This window comes from Cucurbita moschata, unplaced genomic scaffold (genome assembly GCF_002738365.1).
Source record: "Cucurbita moschata cultivar Rifu unplaced genomic scaffold, Cmos_1.0 Cmo_Scf00060, whole genome shotgun sequence".
In the NCBI taxonomy this organism is placed as follows: Eukaryota; Viridiplantae; Streptophyta; class Magnoliopsida; order Cucurbitales; family Cucurbitaceae; genus Cucurbita; species Cucurbita moschata.
In genome coordinates this window covers 785,444-806,165 of record NW_019268576.1, presented here as the reverse complement: position 1 = coordinate 806,165, position 20,722 = coordinate 785,444, and the positions used below count along the sequence as shown (strand labels likewise).

At 39.3% G+C, this 20,722-nt stretch overlaps 2 protein-coding genes across 7 annotated transcripts; both read right to left on the bottom strand.

Moving 5' to 3' along the window:
* Positions 1-3,019: 3,019 nt before the first annotated feature.
* Positions 3,020-9,966, bottom strand: LOC111436770 (chloride channel protein CLC-d-like; the record flags this gene model as incomplete). The annotated part of the gene is made up of 13 exons (XM_023074498.1): positions 3,020-3,043; positions 3,094-3,241; positions 4,328-4,374; positions 4,456-4,557; positions 4,634-4,790; positions 4,874-4,968; positions 5,491-5,592; positions 5,668-5,745; positions 5,865-5,993; positions 8,721-8,819; positions 8,890-8,936; positions 9,440-9,512; positions 9,676-9,966. Coding segments are annotated over 12 exons (1,311 nt in total), but the record flags the coding sequence as incomplete, so codon positions are not given.
* Positions 9,967-11,606: 1,640 nt separating this feature from the next.
* Positions 11,607-19,111, bottom strand: LOC111436799 (cyclin-T1-5-like). Of its 6 annotated transcripts, none has more exons than XM_023074540.1 (7): positions 18,903-19,111; positions 17,354-17,915; positions 17,133-17,214; positions 16,540-16,674; positions 15,942-16,117; positions 12,469-12,614; positions 11,607-11,866 (listed from the first exon to the last, which is right to left on the bottom strand). In XM_023074540.1, the coding sequence occupies exons 2-7, from the start codon at positions 17,908-17,910 to the stop codon at positions 11,835-11,837; spliced, it is 1,128 nt and encodes a 375-aa protein (XP_022930308.1). In that variant the 5' UTR covers positions 17,911-17,915; positions 18,903-19,111; the 3' UTR covers positions 11,607-11,834. The 6 variants fall into 6 exon arrangements, 3 of the variants coding, with proteins under 3 accessions (XP_022930308.1, XP_022930309.1, XP_022930310.1); XR_002709333.1 differs by lacking the exon at positions 11,607-11,866 and adding an exon at positions 12,842-15,793 and having other exon boundaries at positions 12,497-12,744; XR_002709332.1 differs by lacking the exon at positions 11,607-11,866 and adding an exon at positions 15,589-15,793 and having other exon boundaries at positions 12,497-15,482.
* Positions 19,112-20,722: the final 1,611 nt, after the last annotated feature.

The following is a 20,722-nucleotide window of genomic DNA, read 5'->3' as shown; positions in this document are numbered from 1 at the left end:
CTATGTTTTTTTTTTAATTTTGAAGTTTTTGTAATTTGGAAATGACGAAAATGGTCTTCGTATCCCAACTAGTTTAGGGTTAATTAGATCGAAAGATATTAGTTTTAAAGGCTATTTTCGTCATTTTCTTTTACTTCTTTTACTCGAAGCATAGCTTCGTTTCTCTATTATTCTTTCACTCGAGTCCGATAGGAGCAAACTCAATCGACTAGATCAAGAGATTAAATCTATAAAGAAGCTATGCTTCATTTCTATTTTATTCTTTCACCGGTCCGATAGGAGCAGACCTAATTGACTGGATCAAGAGATTAAATATATAAAGAAGCTATGCTTCATTTCTCTTTTATTCTTTCACCGATAGGTACAGACCCAATCGACTAAATCAAGAGATTAAATATATAAAAAAGATATGCTTCATTTTTCTTTTATTCTTTCTGATCCTATAAATGTGTTAAAAATATATTTATATTAGGTGGGACGGGATGGGACAAGGTTGGGAATGAGACAGAGAATATACTCTTGTTCTTGACAGAGAATATATAATTTCACTAAGAGCTTCCCAAAAATTTGGCCACATCCATCCCCGTCTCCGTCCCCGTTCCCTAGCACATCTCATATCTTTCCTATAAAGTTGAGTCATTCCAAGAACTTACCTCAACCATTTTTCCATCTTTACATTGTATGATACTGTAATGACCCTAAATTTTCACATATCTAGAGTCGCCACTAACGTCTCATGCTCATCTCTAATGCAAAATAAAAATCTAAGCATGCTCATCTTTAATAGCGGAAAAATTTAAAACTTCAGAATACATTAAAACATTGGAAAACACTGCCGGACTTACGTGTTTCAAACATTGTGCTGGAGTTTAAAAAGATAAAATAAAACGATTACAAATTAATTAATATAAATAAATGAAATGCAAACGCCCTATCTTAACCAAGACTAGGAATTAAATATGCATCTATCCTATGCACGCGCCACAGTCTCTGGTCATGATGCCACCGTCAACCGTACATGGGCGCCTTGCCTTTACCTAAAAAAAACAATATGGCACACGGCAGAAATACTCAGTAAGTGACCCCACTATAGGGGTCATGCTAATACAAACACATGCAATCATGAATAGGGACCTATCTCTAATCATCTGAGGGGTGGCCTCCAGTCTCGGACAAATGGGATGTGTAGTACTTCCCTACACACGACTCACACGTGCGAATGTGAGTCCCCAGGGGGCTCGCACACCCCCTGGACCCTCTGGTCAAGCTAATCTGTAGCGACGTCCGAAGGTCAGCAGAACCCCATAGTGTCATGCGCCTCATGAACACCCTCATCTGTGTGCTTTCGTACCTGTGCGCATTCGCGCTCATCGTAAGGTGCACGTTCGCACTCATCATCTCTAGGGGAAGTAACCCTATGCTTATGAACATACAAAATGCATGAGGTCCCTCTAAATCCATCGTAATGTCTCTTCTGACACAACCCTCTAGTCTCATCTCTTTGTTACTCTAGGTAACGCATACTCGTGGATATTTATATTACTATCAATTTCATGCTCTTTGGGTTGTGTCCTACGTCGATCTAACGACATGATGCAATGTGGCACTCATCATCATCTAGCATGCTCAATATGGAAAACATCATCATATTAAGGTAAAAATCATGCAATCATCATGCTCATCATAATGCCACAACGTGCGTCAAACATATCAAGCGTCACTCAACAAAATATGTATATACTAGCACATAACATCAAGCATCATACAATTTATTTAGTCTATCCTATAGTAAGGCCACTTACTTGGTTGGCCTTGGCCGAAGTACTCCTTAAATCGCTAAACGTAAGCTCCCGTTCCGTGAGAGCTGCTCCCTACGTCCCCGGGGTTTGTTTCCTTAATCGGGGCCAAAAACAGATTCGGGAGGGTCGGAACAGTGGAAACCAGGTGAGCCAAACCGAACAGCCACTGGAGCCGCCGGAGCGTCGCTAGAGGGAGCCCGAGCCGAGGGATTGCCTGCGTCGCTGTGTGACACGTGGCAGTAGCAGAGAAAGCCACGTCGGGTGATAGTGTCGGGTTGAAGCGCGGGTCGCAGTCCGGTTCGGGTTGTGGGCTGTGGAAGGCTACTGAGCCAAGACTAATCGTTGGGCCTCGGCTTACTGAGCTGGGCCGCAGAAGTTTGGTTTGCAGGCCGGCTCAATTAGACCGTGGGTCTAGTCTGGGTTGGTTCAACTGAACCGTAGCTTCTGGGCTGGTTTGAGGTTTGGGCCGCTGTAGTTGGGCTGGGCCGAAGGCAGAGGCCAAGGGAGGAACGGGCTGGCTCTCCCCGGTTCTGGGTTCGGGTTGACCCGGATCCGTGGATCTCGTCTTCCTTACCCAACTTCGGCCGATTTTCTGGCGAGCTCTCTTTCCCGCGGCGTTTCCGTTGCCGATTTCGGTCCTCTTCCTTCCCTTTTCCTCTTTGTTCGTCGTCCTTCTTTCTTTTCTGGGAGTTTTGCGACCTAAAAGCTCCTAAAAGCCATAGATCTAAGAATTGATTAAGAAACCTAATTTTTCCGACCTCGGTTACCGACGACGACGCTTACGAAATAACACAAAACGCACCCTGAGTTATTGTGCTTTCGTTAGGGATCCCTCTTATGGTGGTAACAGGTCGTTTGGTGTTGGCTTGAGGGTAGTTTGAGGGCTTGTCGGAGAAACTGGACACTCGCCGACGTTTGTTCGAAATCTCTCTCTCTCTCTCGAAATTTTCTCTCTTTTCTCCCTTTGCAGGTGTTCTGAAGATGCTGGGTGTCATGGGCTGAGGGCTGGGCGTGCTATGGCCATTGTTTCACGTGAGTTCCGCGAAACTCGGCGGTCGCCGGAAAACTCGCGGGTTTTCCGGCGACTTGAGTTATTTTTTTTTACTTTATTTTATTTATTTATTTATTTTTATTATATGTATATATATGTATTATTCTTTCTTTCCCGGGTCGTTACAGATACAATACAATGTTGCAGGTAGCTGGGTTGGGTCGTTACAGATACAATACAATGTTGCAGGTAGCTGGGTTGGGCTTGGAATCTGAGCAGGTCAGCCATACAAAATTATGTTGCCTAATGGGAAGATGGAGATAAGCATAAAGTAATAGCAGAGCTGCTTTATGATTCTTATCAGTTGTCTGTGTTGTTCACCAGAAGTCCATTCAGAAGTGGCCTCTCCACGTCCCTATGGGTATGTATTCTTCTATCTGGACGATGAGCTCTGCCATTGTTACAATGTTAACATTAACTAGTTGGGGTTGAAGAAGTTTATATTTGCTGCGATTTCTATATATAACTACGTTTGACATGCTAAACAAACATGTTTCGCCAGCAACTACAGTTTCTTAAGCATGTTTCATCGCATTCTAAGAAGTCTCGTGGAATAATAGTGTAACAACTTAAGTCCACCGCTAGCAGATATTATCCTCTTTAGGTTTTCTCTTTTAAGCTTCCCCTCAAGGTTTTTTAAACGCGTTTGCTATGGAGAGGTTTCCACACACTTATAAAGAATGCTTCGTTTTCCTCCCCAAATAATGTGGGATCTCACAATCCACCTCCTTCGAGACCCAGCGTCCTTGCTAGCACTCGTTCCTATCTCCAATCAGTGTGGGATCTTACAATCCACCCTCCTTCGCGACTATCATCCTCGTTGGCACACCGCACAGTGTCTGGTTGTAATACCATTTGTAATAGTCCAAGTCTACCACTGACAAATATTGTCTTTTTTAGGATTTCCCTTTCGGGTCTCCCCTCAGGGTTTTTAAAATGCGTCTGTTACGGAGAGCTTCCACACCCTTATAAAGAACGTTTCATTCTCCTCCCTAACCGATGTGGGATCTCACAATCCACCCCCTTTGGGCCCAGTGTTCTCCCTGGCATACTGCTCGGTGTCTGACTCTAATATCATTTGTAACAGCCCAAGCCCACTACTAGTAGATAATGTCTTCTTTAGGCTTTCTCTTCCAGGTTTCTTTTCAGATGCATCTACTAGGGAGAGGTTTCCACACCCATATAAAGAATGTTTCGTTCTCCTCCCCAACCAATGTGAGATCTCACAATCCACCTCCATTCAGTACCCAGCGTCTTCACTGGCACTCGTTCCTCTTTTCAATCAACGTGGGATCTCACAAATAGACATCTAGGTCAAAGTAGATGTGTTCTTTTACGAGTTTTAGTTCAAACCCAGTATCTGTTTAAGACAAAGATGGAAACTAGAACCTTTTGGGATAGCCATGTCACAGATTTCTCAATGACCAAAGTATTCCTGTTTTGGTAGACAAGTAAAGCATCATAGAGAGTCAAAGACCTTACACTCGTCGATTGTAGCTCCGTCGCATCCGAATCTTCGCTATCCTGCACAGAGGTGATCATATCTTGTTAACATACAAACTCGTGCATTTGAAATATTAAAATGTGGTAAGGTTGACATACTACCTCCATCAACAAATCCTTTCGAGTTATCAAACCGACCACATTCGATGGTCGGGGGACAACAAACACGTGTCTCAAACCTAGTTGTCGGAAAAGATTATACACCTAGGCCATTGGAAGATGCAACATTTTGAGTGAATAACAAAAGTAGATGAAACTATGAAGCAAATAAAGTCATCACCTTTGTCAAAGACATATCTTCTGGGACAATATATGGAGATGGGTTCAGGTAAGGAAGCAGATCGATATACATTTCCGAGTCTTCTGAACTAAGATGAATATCATCAATGGAAATGCCTTTACTGGAAGCAGGCTTCACAAATTCACTGAAATTGTGCCTGAAGTTCAATGGATATTTAAGAACTTAATGAAAAAAGTGAGGATAACCCATCATTTGATCTTGAATCAAGTTTCTATTCACCTGCTTTGTATGGATCCTTTTGGATCTGAAGGCAAAGAACTATGCTGAAAATCTACTTTAGACTGCAGATGCATCGACAAAGATATCGTTAGGATTTATGGTAAGATCGAATCATATTGTAACCGCCCGAGCCCACCGCTAGCAGACATTATCCTCTTTGAGCTTTTCTTTTCGGGCTAGGGAGAGATTTTCGCACCCTTATAACGAAACACCCTTATAAAGAATGTTTCGTTCTCCTCCCCAATCGATGTGGAATCTCACAATCCACCCCCCCCTCGGAGCCCAACGTCCTTGCTGGCACACCGCCTCATGTCCACCCCCTTCAGGGTTCAGCCTCCTTGCTGACACATCGCTCAATGTCTAGCTCTGATATCATTTGTAACGGCTCAAGTCCACCGCTAGCAGATATTGTCCTTTCTGGGTTTTCCCATTAAGGCTTCCCCTCCAGGCTTTTAAAACGAGTCTGATAGGGAGAGGTTTCCACACACTTGTAAAGAGTGCTTCGTTCCCCTCTCCAACTGAGGTGGGATCTCACAATCCACCTCTCTTTGAGGTCCAACGTCCTCACTAGCACTCGTTTCTCTCTCCAATTGATATGGGATCTCACATATATATCACCTAGCCCACCCCCAAACAAAAGGTGGGTTGTCCTTCACACTATACCTTCTAAGCATCAGTCCAACGACACGTGTTTCTCCATTTCTAGAGTAATCAATCACCTAAGAGGCAAAGAAGCACAACCTTAAGAAAAGGTGAACATATGAGGAGAAAAAGAAGAATTTAGCTATGCTCACTGGAAAGCCATTATGTCGGTTGCTCCATAAAATACTAACAACGTCAGCAACCTTAACGACACGGGGGAAGGAGACAACCTTCGAATAGAGAACACAACGTGTCGGTGAGGAAGAATAGTTAATGAAACATCATTGCTTGGATAATACTTGGTCTAAATTATACAGTGATAAGAGTTTCAAGAATAAGTGAAGGTTACCCTTTTTCCACAAGCCTCTTTTGCTGTAATTTTCCGCATCTGGTACTTTGGTATTGATTCCAGTAATGGAATACCCTTCAGTTGAGCCTGCTCTTCATATAAGCCTTCATTGAAGACATCGCCAACAACCTGAAGTGTTCATATGAATAAGCTGTTAGGATCGCACAACAACACACACTCGATCTAGATGAACACAAAGAAAAGGAGAGAGAAAATGCAAGGAGGAATATTGGCTAGAGGCTTATTGTGATATCTCACATTGGTTGGGGAGGAGAACGAAGCACCCTTTATAAGGGTGTGGAAACCTTTTCCTAGTAGATGCATTTTAAAGCCTTGAGGGGAAGCCCGAAAGGGAAAACCCAAAGAAGACAATATCTGCTAGCAGCGGATCTGGGTCGTTACAAGCCGTTACAAGTGGTATTAGAGCTAGACACCGAGCGATGTGCCAGCGAGAAGGCTAAGCTCCAAAGGAGGGTGGACACGAGGCGGTGTGCTAACAAGGACGCTGGGCTTCGAAGGGGGTGGATTGTGAGATCTCACATCGGTTGGGAGGAGAATGAAACATTCTTTATAAGGGTGTGGAAACCTCTCCCTAGTAGACACGTTTTAAAAACCTTGAGAGGAAGCTTGAAAGGGAAAGCCCAAAGAAAACAATATCTACTAGTGGTTGGCTTGGGTTGTTACAAATGGTATCAGAGCCAGACACCGGGCGATGTGCAAGTGAGGAAGTTGGACCCTGAAGGGGGGTGGACACGAGGCGGAGTGCCAGCAAGGACGTTGGGCCCCGAAGGGGTGTGGATTGTGAGGTTCTACATCGGTTGGGAGGAGAACGAAACATTCTTTATAAGGGTGTGGAAACCTCTCCCTAACAGATGCGTTTTAAAAACCTTGAGGGGAAGCTCAAAAGGGAAAGCCCAAAGAGGACAATATCTGCTAACGGTGAGCTTGGGCCGTTAAAAATGGTATCAGAGCCAGACACCAGCTGATGTGTCAGCGAGGAGGCCGAACCACGAAGAGGGGTGGACACGGAGCGGTGTGCCAGTAAGGACGTTGGGCCTTGAAGGGGGGTGGATTGTGAGACCCTACATCGGTTGAGGAGGAGAACGAAGCATTCATTACAAGGGTGTGGAAACCTCTCCCTAGCAGACGCGTGTTAAAAATCTGGAGGGAAAACTCGAAAGAAAAAGTCCAAAAAAGGCAACATCTGCTAGCGGTGGACTTGGGCGGAATGAAAATATGAGACAGGACAATGAAAGAGCATGCAACAAAGAAAACTACGCCTTAAGCTATATGAATAAAGTTACCAAAAAGGTCAATAAACTCTGGATGAATGGATTATGAACCTTACTCTCATATGTCCCATATTATGAAACCACCTGAACCAAAATGTCCACACTTTCCACTCTTACACCATCCCATGGCTGCACGTACCACGACAGCCACGACAGCAGAAGTAAAGAACACACGCCACAAAAGTTGACTCTTCCACCTTCGTTGTCGTATACAAAGTTTAAATATGTAAATTTCTCGAGTCAATAATGTTAATACTCATCATACCGTAAGGGCTCTACGTACTCGAAACTACAACTCATAATATGTGAAGATAAATTAAAAGCAAGTTTGATTGTTTTTCTTTTTCACTTGATCCCTAGAGCTAGACGCTGACACTGTAACAATCCAACCCACCGCTAGCAGATATTGTTCTTTTTAGGCTTTCCCTTTTGGGCTTCCCCTCAAGGTTTTTAAAACGCGTCTGCTAGGAAGATGCTTCCACACCCTTATAAAGAATGCTTCGTTCTCCTCTCCAACCGATTTGGGATCTCATAATCCACCCCCCTTCGAGGCCCAGCATCCTCGCTGGCATTTGTTCCCTTCTCCAATCGATGTGGAACCCCCTAATCTACCCCCCTTTGGGGCCCAGCATCCTTGCTGGCACACCCTCTCGTGTCCACCCCCCGTCAGGGCTTAGCCTCCTCGCTGACACATCGCCCAGTGTCTGGCTTTGATACCATTTGTAATAACTCAAGCCCACCGCTAGCAAATATTGTCCTCTTTGGGCTTTCCTTTTCGAGCTTCCCCTTAAGGTTTTAAAACGCATCTGTTAGGGAAAGGTTTCCACACCCTTATAAATAATGGCTCGTTCTCCTCCTCTCTAACCGATGTAGGATCTCACAATCCACCTCCCTTCGGGTCTTGTGTCCTCGCTGGCATTTGTTCCCTTCTCCAAGCGATGTGGGACCTCCCAATCTAGCCCCTTTGCGGCCTAGCGTCCTTGCTAGCACACTGCCTCATGTCCACCCCCCTTTACGGCTAAGGCTCCTTGCCGGTACATCGCCCGGTGTCTGGATCTGATACCATTTGTAACAGCCCAAGCCCACCGCTAGCAGATATCGTCCTCTTTGAGCTTTCCTTTTCAGGCTTCCCTCAAAGTTTTTAAAAAGCGTTTGCTATGGAGAGGTTTCCACACTCTTATAAAGAATGTTTTGTTCTCCTCTGCAACCGATATGGGATCTCACAAATCCAAACTATAAGGATTGAAAGATTGTTTTGCTCGTAAATTAACAAAGCGCAAAAAAACACGGTATAACCACCTGGAATTGAGATGATATTTACCAGATCCACCCTGATTTGGAAAGGACATGTGTGAGTTTCAATGATCAAACAAAGCAGGAATTTATATATATTCAGGACACCCTGATGATATTGGAGCTTTCAGATAAGAAAACCGACGGTATGCGCGCGTTGAACATCACGAATTACATATCGAACAATGACTCGATTTCAAATGGATACCAAACAGCTAATGCATCAAAGTTCGAGACAAGAACGGAATAGCAATAAGACTATGAGGCTTACTTGTCCTAACAAAGAAGCAATACAAGCGCCAGTATGAACAAGAGGCCCTTCCTTGCCTAAAGCCAATCCACCTCCCACAGAGCCAATGCTTCCAAATATCTATCATGTCCCAAGATTATGAAAAGAAAACAAAATGACAAAACTTGAAAAGCAAATCTCCAAATTGTACCTTTCCAATTAGGGTTCTTAAGAACAGGACACCATGAATGTCAATTCCTGTTCATTTAAACAAAAGAAATGTTTTCAAACGCCCACCAATACTGTAACAGCCCAGGCCCACCGCTACCCGATATTGTTCTCTTTGAGCTTTCCCTTTCGGGCTTTCCCTCAAGATTTTTAAAACGCGTCTGCTAGGGAAAGGTGGTGGATTGTGAGATCCCACGTTGATTGGGGGGTCCCACATTGATTGGAGAAGGGAACGAGTGTCAGCGAGGACGTTGGGCCTCGAAAAGGGGTGGATTGTGAGATCCCACATTGGTTGGGGAGGAGAACGAAACATTCTTTACAAGGGTATGGAAACCTCTCCCAACGCATTTTAAAAACCTTGAGGGGAAGCCCGAAAGAAAAAGCTCAAAGAGGACAATATTGGCTAGCGGTGGGATTGGGCCGTTACCGTTACACTTTCGCATTGCATATGATGACTAAAAATATTTCCTATGAGTAATAGTAAAGTGTAATATGTAAGTTTTGGGTAAGGCAAAAGGAAGCTGCGGTGATACCAATGCCAATGAGCAACGCATACAGCCACTTAACCGCCACACTATAGCCAACAAACAATTTCCCTCTTTGCGCCTACAGAATTCCAAACACAGTTCATCAAGCATAAAAACAGCGACATGAAACAACGACATGAACAGATGAAGTAAGCATAATCATGGGAAATCTCAAATTTCCCACAATAATCCAATCTCGACCTTAAGATTAAAAGAGCAGAAACAGAACAAAATGAAAGTACCTGGTCATCCCAGTAAGCATAATTCTCGATAACCTCATAATCAAGGCTCTCGACGCCACACCCATCATTCTTCTTCCAGAAACTAACATGGTCGTCCTCATGTTCATCGGAGTTGGGAAGGCGGGACCATATGTTCTTTGCTCTGTTCATCCCATTTTGGATTTGATTGGAGACATGGTCGATCAGTTCTGCTCCGATTCCAGAGCAGCTGAAATGAACCCAAGTTTTGACGACGATCAAACCCAGGAAACTCAAAGTTAGGTGGGGGTTGGAATCTGTGATAACCGCGAATCAAGATACTAATAAACGGGATTGAAGTTGGAGAATCATACAAGATGAATATGAAAGGAATTAGAAAGAAAGATGGAAAAATGAAGATTTGGCTATCAACTGCAAAGTAAGAAGAACTTGGAGAATTTTATATTGACTGGGATAATGCACAACGAACCATCAATAAAGGATTCCATTTTACTTTATATATATATAAAAAAAATTAAAGTTCGTAAGATTCATCCTTCCACTCTACGAATTACCATAAATTTTCATACATATAGTCTAAATGTCAAATTAAATATATAATTTTTTTAAGTAATAATTTACTGTAAGTTAGAGACACATTTCGCTCTCCTCTCCAACTAAAGTAGAATATTACAATAATATGGATGAATGAGATTAAAGTAGAATATTACAATGATATGGATGGATAAGATTTGAACTCATGCTCTTTCACTTCACCTCATTGTCTTAGAATATATATATATATTTGGTAAGATTTTTTCATTGTCTTAGAATATATATATATATTTGGTAAAATTATAAATTAAAAAAATAAATTTGAAGTCCAATAACTAAAAGATGAACTAACATAAAATTAAAAATGAGTTTGTAAAAATATGAATAATGTTCTCCAAATTAAAGAGAAAAAAATGAAAAAATCTAGATAAATTGAGTCAAAGTGTATATTAGATAAGTTATTATCAATTCATTAAAGTCCCTGCAACTTTCTTTTGGAAAAAAAGTAACCAATTATGAAGGGAGTCCCGATGTTTATTTACACTCATTTTCAAGAGACTTAGAAGAGGATTAGGCATGCAAGTAAAAACTTGAGCAATTAATGCCAACGTGCCAGCATGCAATGCTCGCTCCAACTACACCCTCCTGATCGTATAACTCAAACAAAGATGGGAAGAAAAAGGTAAGGAGTGATGACCCATGTCTAGATGTTCAGGATACCTTGAGAAGTCTACCCGTGTGTCACTCCAACTACACCCTCCCGATCGTATAACTCAAACAAAGATGGGAGGAAAAGGGTAAGGAGTGATGACCCATGTCTAGATGAAGAAAAGGGTAAGGAGTGATGACCCATGTCTAGATGTTCGGATACCTCATTGCATTCATATTTTCACCTTGAATTAAACAAAAGAAATCATTACACAACAAGCTTTCGATGAAATCGCCCAACTGCAGGCGGATAGTTAGTTACCATAACCAGACTGATTAATCTTGCACTCTACCAAAAGACTCCATAGGACTTTTCAAAGGCCGTGGTTTGGGCTATGTATGGACTTTTAGTATATTTTGTTGCCCAATTTCTCTATTTTGTATGGGTTTTGGTACATTTTGACCCAATTCGCTGGAATAAATCACCTTTTGTTTCATCATTTCACATGTTTTGCATCAACAGACACCGCTCTGCTGCAACAAGGATTAGAACTATTGGCAACTGATGGATTGACATTTTACCTTTTGATAGGTAAATTATGTATACGTTGATTTGTTCTAATACATCCGCTGAAGACACTATCGACTTCATTTTCATCGATGCTATCGACTTCATTTTCATCAGCATCGGCATCGTTGCGGAGTATGATTGAATGACTTCAAAGAAAATGAAGGAATCAGAAGCCAATAACATTTAAAGGAGAGACAGAGCAGACCAGAAATGAGCCTTTTCGTATAACCATCAGTTTGCCAATTCAATACACGCCTTCCTACTGTACTTCTAAAGCACTGTCTTGCACATTGAAAGGGATTCGGAACCATTCATGTTAAGCGACTGTCAGGATTTAACTATTTAAGACGTGTCGTAAAGTAACAAATACGTTACGTTTCCCGTGTAATTTCACCAGATGTAGGCTTCGTCCAATCGAGCTTTCACTTTAGAACAGCTCCATCAACTGCTGGGCCACATCTGCATTTTTGCATGAAAGCAAAACAAACCACGTCAAAACTTGGTTCATTCTTTTTAACAGACGAACATTAAGAACAAGCCCATGTATTACAAGTAAAACAAAGAAGTATACCCGTTAAATACCTTACTTAGACCAAACCTTGCAAAAACCTACCCCAATTACAGACTATATTCATATGATGCAATATCCATTATTGTTCTAAAATATCTTGTTTATGATTTAACAAATACGGGTAAACAAGTTATTTTCATATACTTTTCGGTAGCTTATTTTCATGGTCGACAGGTCTATTTTAATAGTTAAATTTGTTATCTACTGAACCAAGACTTGTAAATTGTTATTTTCAACTACAAAATAATCTTTAACTCTGTGTTAATAACTTTTAGAACAGCTTTGAATGGTAAAACTTTTTTTTTTTTTTTTGGAAGAATATCTCAAACAAGCTCCTGGTTTTTATACTATAAATGTAGCAAAGAAATCAAATCTGTTTTTTAAAAAGTGAAAATAAAAGGAAGAAATGGTTAATGCAAGGTTACTTCTTAAAGCAACCGCTTCTTAAATTGCTTAAATAATAGGACGAGAGAAAAGTTCTTTGAGATACCTTGGAGAATAGCTGGCGTAGCTTGGAACTCTTGCAAGATATTTTGATAAGGAGCAAAATCCATATTCAATAGCTTGGCAGACAGATATGCAGCTCCAGCAGCTATCTGATGAGGCTTAAATTGAAGCCAGAGTGAGCTCCTCAGCCTAAAAAAAAAAAAACACATTTCAGTCTCATATGCAACTACCACAACCACAATAACCAGTTGAAGAACACAAAACAGTTGAACAAACCATCTGGGTCCACTCCTAAAGAGGATGGCAATGTGTAACAGTACTTCAAGACAAAAAAGTGCATCAGCTCTAAATATACAACTGTATACAACAATAAAAACTAAGAGCAAGAGCAAAGTAAATATCACGTTTCTTCTTACCAACTAAAAAGCAGCAACTCAGGTAGAATATTTCCAAGAATCTCTGGAAGATTGCCGATAGTATCACTATCATACGATATATGTTATACCCCATATACAGAATACATCAAACTCCCAGGTAAAATGGCTGCAGGGGCTTTTCATTCCAGAAACTAATGCAACCCAAACTAAAAGACAGGAGGTTGTGGCATATTGCAAACAATCAAACTTCTCAAAGCAACCCACCATCTTCAAGGCTCTAAATGATGTAAATGTTGATCTGTACTGGATTGTCATCAAGCACTCTCATCTCATCGTGCTTGAAAGCATGCAAGTTTACCCTACTTACAGATCCAACCCAAAATTCCCACCGTTGTACAAATACACACGAGAAGAAAAGACTCAGGTTTATGGAAAGTTAAATCCATTGTAAAGCTTCTACCTTAATTAAGGTAATTATCCTTAGAATGTTTAGAACAGGACATGGTTTTACTCTTCTCTTTTGGTTAGGCATATGGGCAAGAGGGGGAGGGGGGTGGTTTCTATGGGCAAAACTGCCTTTCCATGGAAAGTTGCATCTGTTGTAAAGTTTGTACCTTGAAAGTAGTTTTATTCGGTATCTTTTGATGGAAGGGGGGGCAGGAGAGGGTGAAGTTTCTATAGACAGCACCTTTACACAAGCGTGCAGATCACAACGTTGTTTAATTGATGATTGTGATTCTAATGACCATATAAATTGGAACAAACATCACCTGAAAGAAATTAAAATTTACAATTTATATGTCCAACAAATTGAATGCAAAACCTTGATGTCACTGAATATTTCAAAAGTTTACACCTTCAGGGTTTCCTATAATCACAACATATAGAATGACTGGTCAATATATTCATCATAACAAAAAAAAAAAATAATCAGCTTCATTCAAAATAGTGATGCATCTACTCATTATGGCAAGATGAAAAAGGCCAGACATGCATCTTTCCATCTATAGGAGAGTGCTGGATTTTAAAAACACAAATTAAAATGTTTCGAAGTCATGAATAAGCTATTTTGAAAATAAAAGCAAAATAGAGAGAGAAGGGAATTTTTTTTCCCATAGGAAACGGCATGTGAGAAACTGATACAATTTCACAATAGTTTCAAAATTTTAATAGCTTAGAATATCCAAGAAGTCAGATAATAAGCATATTAGATATCAAAGTTCAAGGAAGTGTTGTGGTCATGACAGCGGTATATATTTGATAACAAGAGCAACACAGAAAAGACAGATTAGTTGAAAATCCAATCCTATGATGAATGTTAAGAGAGTTTAAAAAAACCGTAGTTTCTTAAACATTCCATAGTCGATAAGAGATGTACATACTTTCTCACCCCATAAATAAATGATGAATGACCGAAAGCAAAAGGGGTAAGATTATAAACAAAAGCAATGTGTGGAAGTGCAAGACGAGAATGAATAGAACTCCTTTGGTTGTTAAGAAAAAAAGCCAATAAAGATTTTACAGGAAAGCAAAGAAATTTCAAAAGCAAACCAGCCCAAGGTAATATATATTTCATATATAAAATAATTTAAATATTATACCATTTATGTCAAAACAGCAAAACTTCAGGTTTCATTGTGATGAAAACACAAAAAACAGAGAAAATGCTTCATGAAAATAAAGTAACACATTGTATGTCAAACAAGGATGGGAAAAACTGGAAAATGGAGGCATATGCAGTAATAGACAAAGGTATGTATATGAATGCATGCATTATATTTTCTCTTAGTGCGAGAGGGGGATCCAAATTTTTTTTTAATATGATCTTCCATAATTCACATTCTGTCCCTATCAAGAAACCCATATTCACATTCAGATTCCGCCCATCCTGAACCAGTCATAGTCACGCCACATTTGAGTTCCACCCTCTCTCTGACTCAAAATGATCAACAGATATCCACGTGATAATTTACCAAGTATAGACAGCAGTCAGCAAATACATGACTTATAAAATGAGTCGACACAAATTTAAGGTTTCCAACTGAAGGGCTGCTTGCTTGTGCGTACATGCTCAATGGAACATCAAGAATCTGGTGGTTTGACATGTTATTTAAATCATGTACACTTAAATCTTCAAAGAGTAAATACTGTGACTTATTCTGTGCTAAAGAAAAGACCAAAGAGAGGTTTATCTAAGATCTAAATCACATTGTGACTTATTCTGTGCTAAATAGAAACTCATCCCAAGAAGCTGGTCAGCAGATATTCTCAATTAGACTCACTTGATCACCCATCATTGGGAAATAAGAGCAAAAGCAAAACCAATGGCAGCGGTCCTCTAAGTTATAAAGACAATAGATTGAAGGTTCAATCACATGTGGAGGCTCTTCAAAGTCAAAAAGTCCATAAGGAAAATATCCCGTATCTTTCAAGGTATAGGAAAATGAATGGCCTAAAGAGGACGCTCCAGGGAGAGGAAGAGAAATAGATATTTTTGTTAAGAAAAGATAGAAAGTGATGCAGTAAGCTCATTGGCAATCATTAGCACCAAGTACCAAGTTGATGGGGTATATTCATGGTTAAAATAACTTCACTTGTAAAACAAAAGTTTCCATGAACAGCATATCAATCCGCCAGCTAAGTATATCAAACAGGCGAGCATACTAATCGTGCATAGATCCTGCAAATTATACGCATGCCAGAAAAATCAATAATTCATAGTATGAGAAATGTGTAAGGAACGGTAGCTCGCTCTAACAAGAAAACAAGTGACAAAAGTAACACACCATTTTGATACCTAGAAGGAAAGAAGATCACCAGCGCAACCTCTTTCATGCCACAATCAATGCCAAAATTCAAGAAATCTGTCATTCCATTGAGGTTCTTGCACCCACACATCACAAATCTAAATCTTATCGTTACATCATTGACCTACTTTTTCGCAATTGCAAGGGCATGCTTACTAATAGACTACACAAGCCAAGAAGCTTCCTGAAGCAATATCAAGGACAAAATAATCGCAGAGACAAGAAACAAATTTCAAGATCTCTATCTAGCGGATTCAAACATATTGCATGTTAATTCTCGTAACAACAATAAATCAAATGAATGGGTTGAATAAATGAAGTGATGGACTTACCCTTCACTGATTAAGTTCAGTGCAAGGTTCACCAAGATCGACTGTGAAAGACCTATCTTGTTAAGAACAGACATAAGAGGAGCATAGGGATGTTGTACGTTGAGTTCAAAGTTCAGTGTAGTCAGTATCAATTGTTCAGCCTCAGTTACTCTTTCACGATATTGCTCAAACCAATCCTGTTCAAGATGCATACAGATGTCAATAAAATAGTACTATGTTTGCAAGAAGGAAAAAAAAAAAAAAAAACTGGAAAATTAATGATTGGCAACTTGGAAGTTCAACTTAGAAGAATTGATATTCTCTCTTAGTTATATAATATAGTGGTTTTGATAAGAATTATAATTAGGTGGTTATATTCCAGTCGTATTAATTTATCAGGCCTGTTGATTTGACCATTTGTCATATAGAAACCCAATCAGATGAACAAAAACATGAGGTCACAGATGAAGAGTGGACATGAAGATTTTGTAGATGTTTTATCCTTTAATCTCATGTGATTGTATTCTAACAAATATTTGAAGAAAAGAATTCACAAAGAACATGGGAAAAGGGAAAGCAAGCAAATATAATAGATAACGAAGATTTCGGCGGCACTCACAACAGGGAGCATATAAGATAAGACATTAAAATCCTGTTTGTGTAGAATTTGGCACGAAGCTCGCAAGACATTATTCAGAGGGCGTGGTGTCTCCTCAGATTTTGCAGCAAGGAAGAGCGCAGATGTGGCAATCAACTGCAACAGAGGTGAGTAAACAAAATAAATCGATTAATGCAACATAATTACCTCATGCAATAAGGATGCAAAATAATTGATACAATCAATATGACGACTTTGGCATATCCTACCGTTACTGCTAAAATGAGATGAGAAAAGAAAAAAGTTATCAAATATGCAGTTACGTTCCACAAGGAGTTTAGATAAAACAGAAGATGGGGAATGGGAAGAGAAGAGAAAAGAGTAATTCTCAAATCTAAATCATTAACAACAGCAACAAATGTAGGCAGCACAAAAGTATAACTCTCTCCAAAGGAATTTCAGTAACATAGAAATCAATCACAAACTTAAATGCTTCTAATATCTCAATGGTCATCAACTATAGAACCTAAAAGTAAACTATACTTTAAGAATAATGATGGATGTGGACATTACTCTTCCAGACACTCTGAATCCTTCTAAGGAAAAGAACTTACAAATCTATCATGACAAGCGTGTGACCTTCGAATAAAAAACCGATGGCATAGAATCATTGCAGTGCCAATGGTAGTCTGTGGTCTGCAAGAAACAATGACGTGTTAATAACTCCACAAGACCCGCAAAGAGGAGAAACTTCAAATATTGCTTTATCTAAAAATTGATAAATAAAGGCATTCACTGAACTTAGAAATGATAACAGAGATTTAGGATTACTTACAACTCAAGCTGCAAACCAAGACTCTGAAGGAAGGCACAGTATGTGTACCGCAGATGTGTTTCACGTACCGTATCAATACCATCTTTTCTTGAAGGTGAACATCTCTCAATCTCATCCCTGGTCATAAAGAAAGGCTCATCGTCTTCCATTATTGAGCGGCTGCGTTTACAGCTGGCAGACGTAGAGACATCGTTGTTGGATCTTGGAGGAGGATGGACCAAATTGCTATAGATTGAAGGTCCACTAACATATGCCCTCGCCTGCCAATGGTATTTCCCACTATCCTCCCAACGTGAAGCAGAAAACTTCCTCCTTTTAAAAGACTGAGAATTATGAGACTTGATGGTGTTCAAAGTATCAGTCCTCGCATAAATAGACCTATTAACCTGCTCTTTATACTGCCCTGAGAATTCAAAATGGTTGCAATAGCCATTATCATAATAATTGCTCCTATTTGTCATTTGATGATGGTCTTTGAAATCATATCTATTCAAAGTGGCCCAGTACTCATCATAAGTCATCCCTCCTTGATAACTGAAATTCCGAACACGAGACATTCTTCCTGAACAAAATAACAGCCACCCCAAGTCAAAAAAAAAAAAAAAGGTAANGGGGTAATAGGCTATAGATGAAAAGGATAGGAAACGCAAAACTTCTGAAGAAAATTTATCTTAATAAAGGAAAAATAGCAAATGAACATCTGCATTTAAAATTACTTTTCCTTCCTTTGAATTATATCGTTTTATCACAAATTTTGCTTAAACGATAAGAAAAAATGTGAAAAACATATGGTTATGCAGTATTTGCCAGTTATTCCACTCGGAAATATTTTATCATAGGCATGTGTTCATTGATATAATACTGCCAACACCTCCAGAAACCGAAATTTCTTGAACAGCCGCTTAATTCATAAATTCATTACACGACAGTCTATTCATTTTTATGAGAGTTGTAAACATGATCTATTTGATAGAGGAGACAATTAAATAAATAATTTGTTCTAAAAATAATTCCCTGCTACCAGGGGTAGAGAGAAATTTCCTTAGAGACGGGCAAAATTATACAGTTTAACTTCTCGTATGCATTAATCTTTTCAAATTTGAAAACTTAGGGGGCAAAATAGAGTGAACATCAAATTCTTAATGTTTTTTTTTTTCTTTTAAATAATTTGTAAGGAACTACCCTCCTTCCTTCTCTGCGCCACCCTTGCTTACTAAGAATTGCCTAATAAATACATATTTTGCTGGTCATGAGGGTCTCAAGTTATGTCAATTCACTAGGAATATATTCTCGTATTGCTCCTATAAAATTGTTTTACAGGAAAATACATGTCCATGCAACTAGCAATCTACAGGATACAAGCGTCACGTCTTGGAACAAGATCTTGTCCAAATCATAAAATCCAGGAAGGCAGCAGTTTATAAATCGCATAATACCGCGAAAACTGTCGTCAACAATCTCCCGTAAACGCACATGAAAATCCATGCCAGAAATCAAGAAATCAAGGCAAAAAACAACAACAAAAACAAAATTAACACCAAGTTTTTACCGAATCAGAAGAGATGAATCCCGGAACTTATCCGTGATCTCGTTGCAGAAACGATTTAGGAGACTGAAGAACGAGAGAGAAGAAAATTGAAACAGAGATTGAGGAGTTCTTCGACGGGGAATCGTAAGCGAAGAAGAAAATTAATTGTGAGGGAATCGGAAGCTGTTTCAATTTCATCCAAATATTCTTGGTGAGGGACTTGGTGGCTTCCTTTTTCTTTTTTGTTTCTCCTACGGATGCGGTGACAGTGAGATCCACTTCTCCATCCAAGATGGGCTGGGCCTGGCTTCTGTGTGCAAATTTGGGCCTATTGTAACGGTTTTCGTTAAGAGCCCATCTTATGAATTATATATTTATATTAAAAGGGATAAATATTATAAATTATATTTTAATAAATTAAAAAAAGATTTTATTGTATTTTCCAATTTTAAAATATTATTTAAAAGGTTTTCATATTATGCTTTAAACTATCCGGTAGAGTGATTCAAATTACGAGTTTAAATATGTGTATTTCTTTACTTTTGATCTTGATCATCAAAGTAGTAATCCATTCCAAAACTTTCTTTCAAGTTGGTTCCTTGTCGTTCTTTGCTTTTGGAGAGAATGGACTCGGGAGGGTAGGCCCAACAAATGTGTTAGCCCATATGATCGAATGATCGACCACCCTCGCCCTAATGGGCTAGGCCTAGCTTCACTCACTCAGGTTGAACCAAAGACTCTCCTTGAACTAATCTCTTGCTTATCGAGCTAGAACAGAAGAAAAGAATCTTGGGACGAAGCCCATTGATATGAATCAAGAGACATCAATCATATAATATGCTCCAATGAAGATGTGAAGAAAATATTGTTGAAATTATCAAAAAATATTTCAATTCATGTCATCTTTAAGAAGAATGAAGTTTCATATTATAAATTTTGGATGGATTACAATTTATAATAATTTAGATTTATTGTATTTTATTTAAATACATTTAATTTACTCTAGGTTACAAATACAGGATGGTTAATTATGGCCATTAAGTAGGAATATTACAAACTGTTGGAATGCCTTTGTTTCATTTTGAGGCTATATAAAGTGTATTAGTAGGGAGATTTGGAAAAATATAATAAAAGAAGCATTTGTGTTTTTCTTTAGCCAATGACTAAGTTTCTTTACAATTCTATGTAGTTTAGGTTGCAAGTAGAATCATTCAAGTTCGACATGATCAATTTTGCTTGTGGAGTGATTCGAATATCAATCAAGTGTTCTTGTCTTGAGATATTTGATCAACAAGAATCATTCAAGCTAGACATGATCGATCTTGCTGGTGGAGTGATTCGAATCTCAAACAATGTTCTTGTCTTGAGATATTCGATCAACAAGGTAATCCGAATCTTACTCCTCTTGTAGTGATTTCCTTGTATCACCCATGTTCGCGATCGACCTTCTTGAAGGCTCACACCCAAGTGCTCCCTTTATCCATTCAAGAAATCGAGTGAAATCCTACTCGTGCGGTAAATAAACCATCTTAGTTCACAAATTCTGAAACTCTGTATCTCAAATTCTCTTACTAACATAAACACTAGAGCTTGTGTGACAAGCACCAAACCGATGCACGGGTTTTTCTTGTCTCGTAGACCACATTCTTCGTTACTTTAATTTAATTTTTTAAAAAAATTAATCTTAATTAATGAATTAGTAAAATTAAGAAGGCAATTAAAAAATTACTGTATTTTGACAATAAAAGATTAAAACGCGAGGGTTCCAATTCTCATTAATTTTGGCCTTTGGATGGGCGGAAGCGCTGGCGGTGATGAATCTACTAGGAATCTCAGTTGTT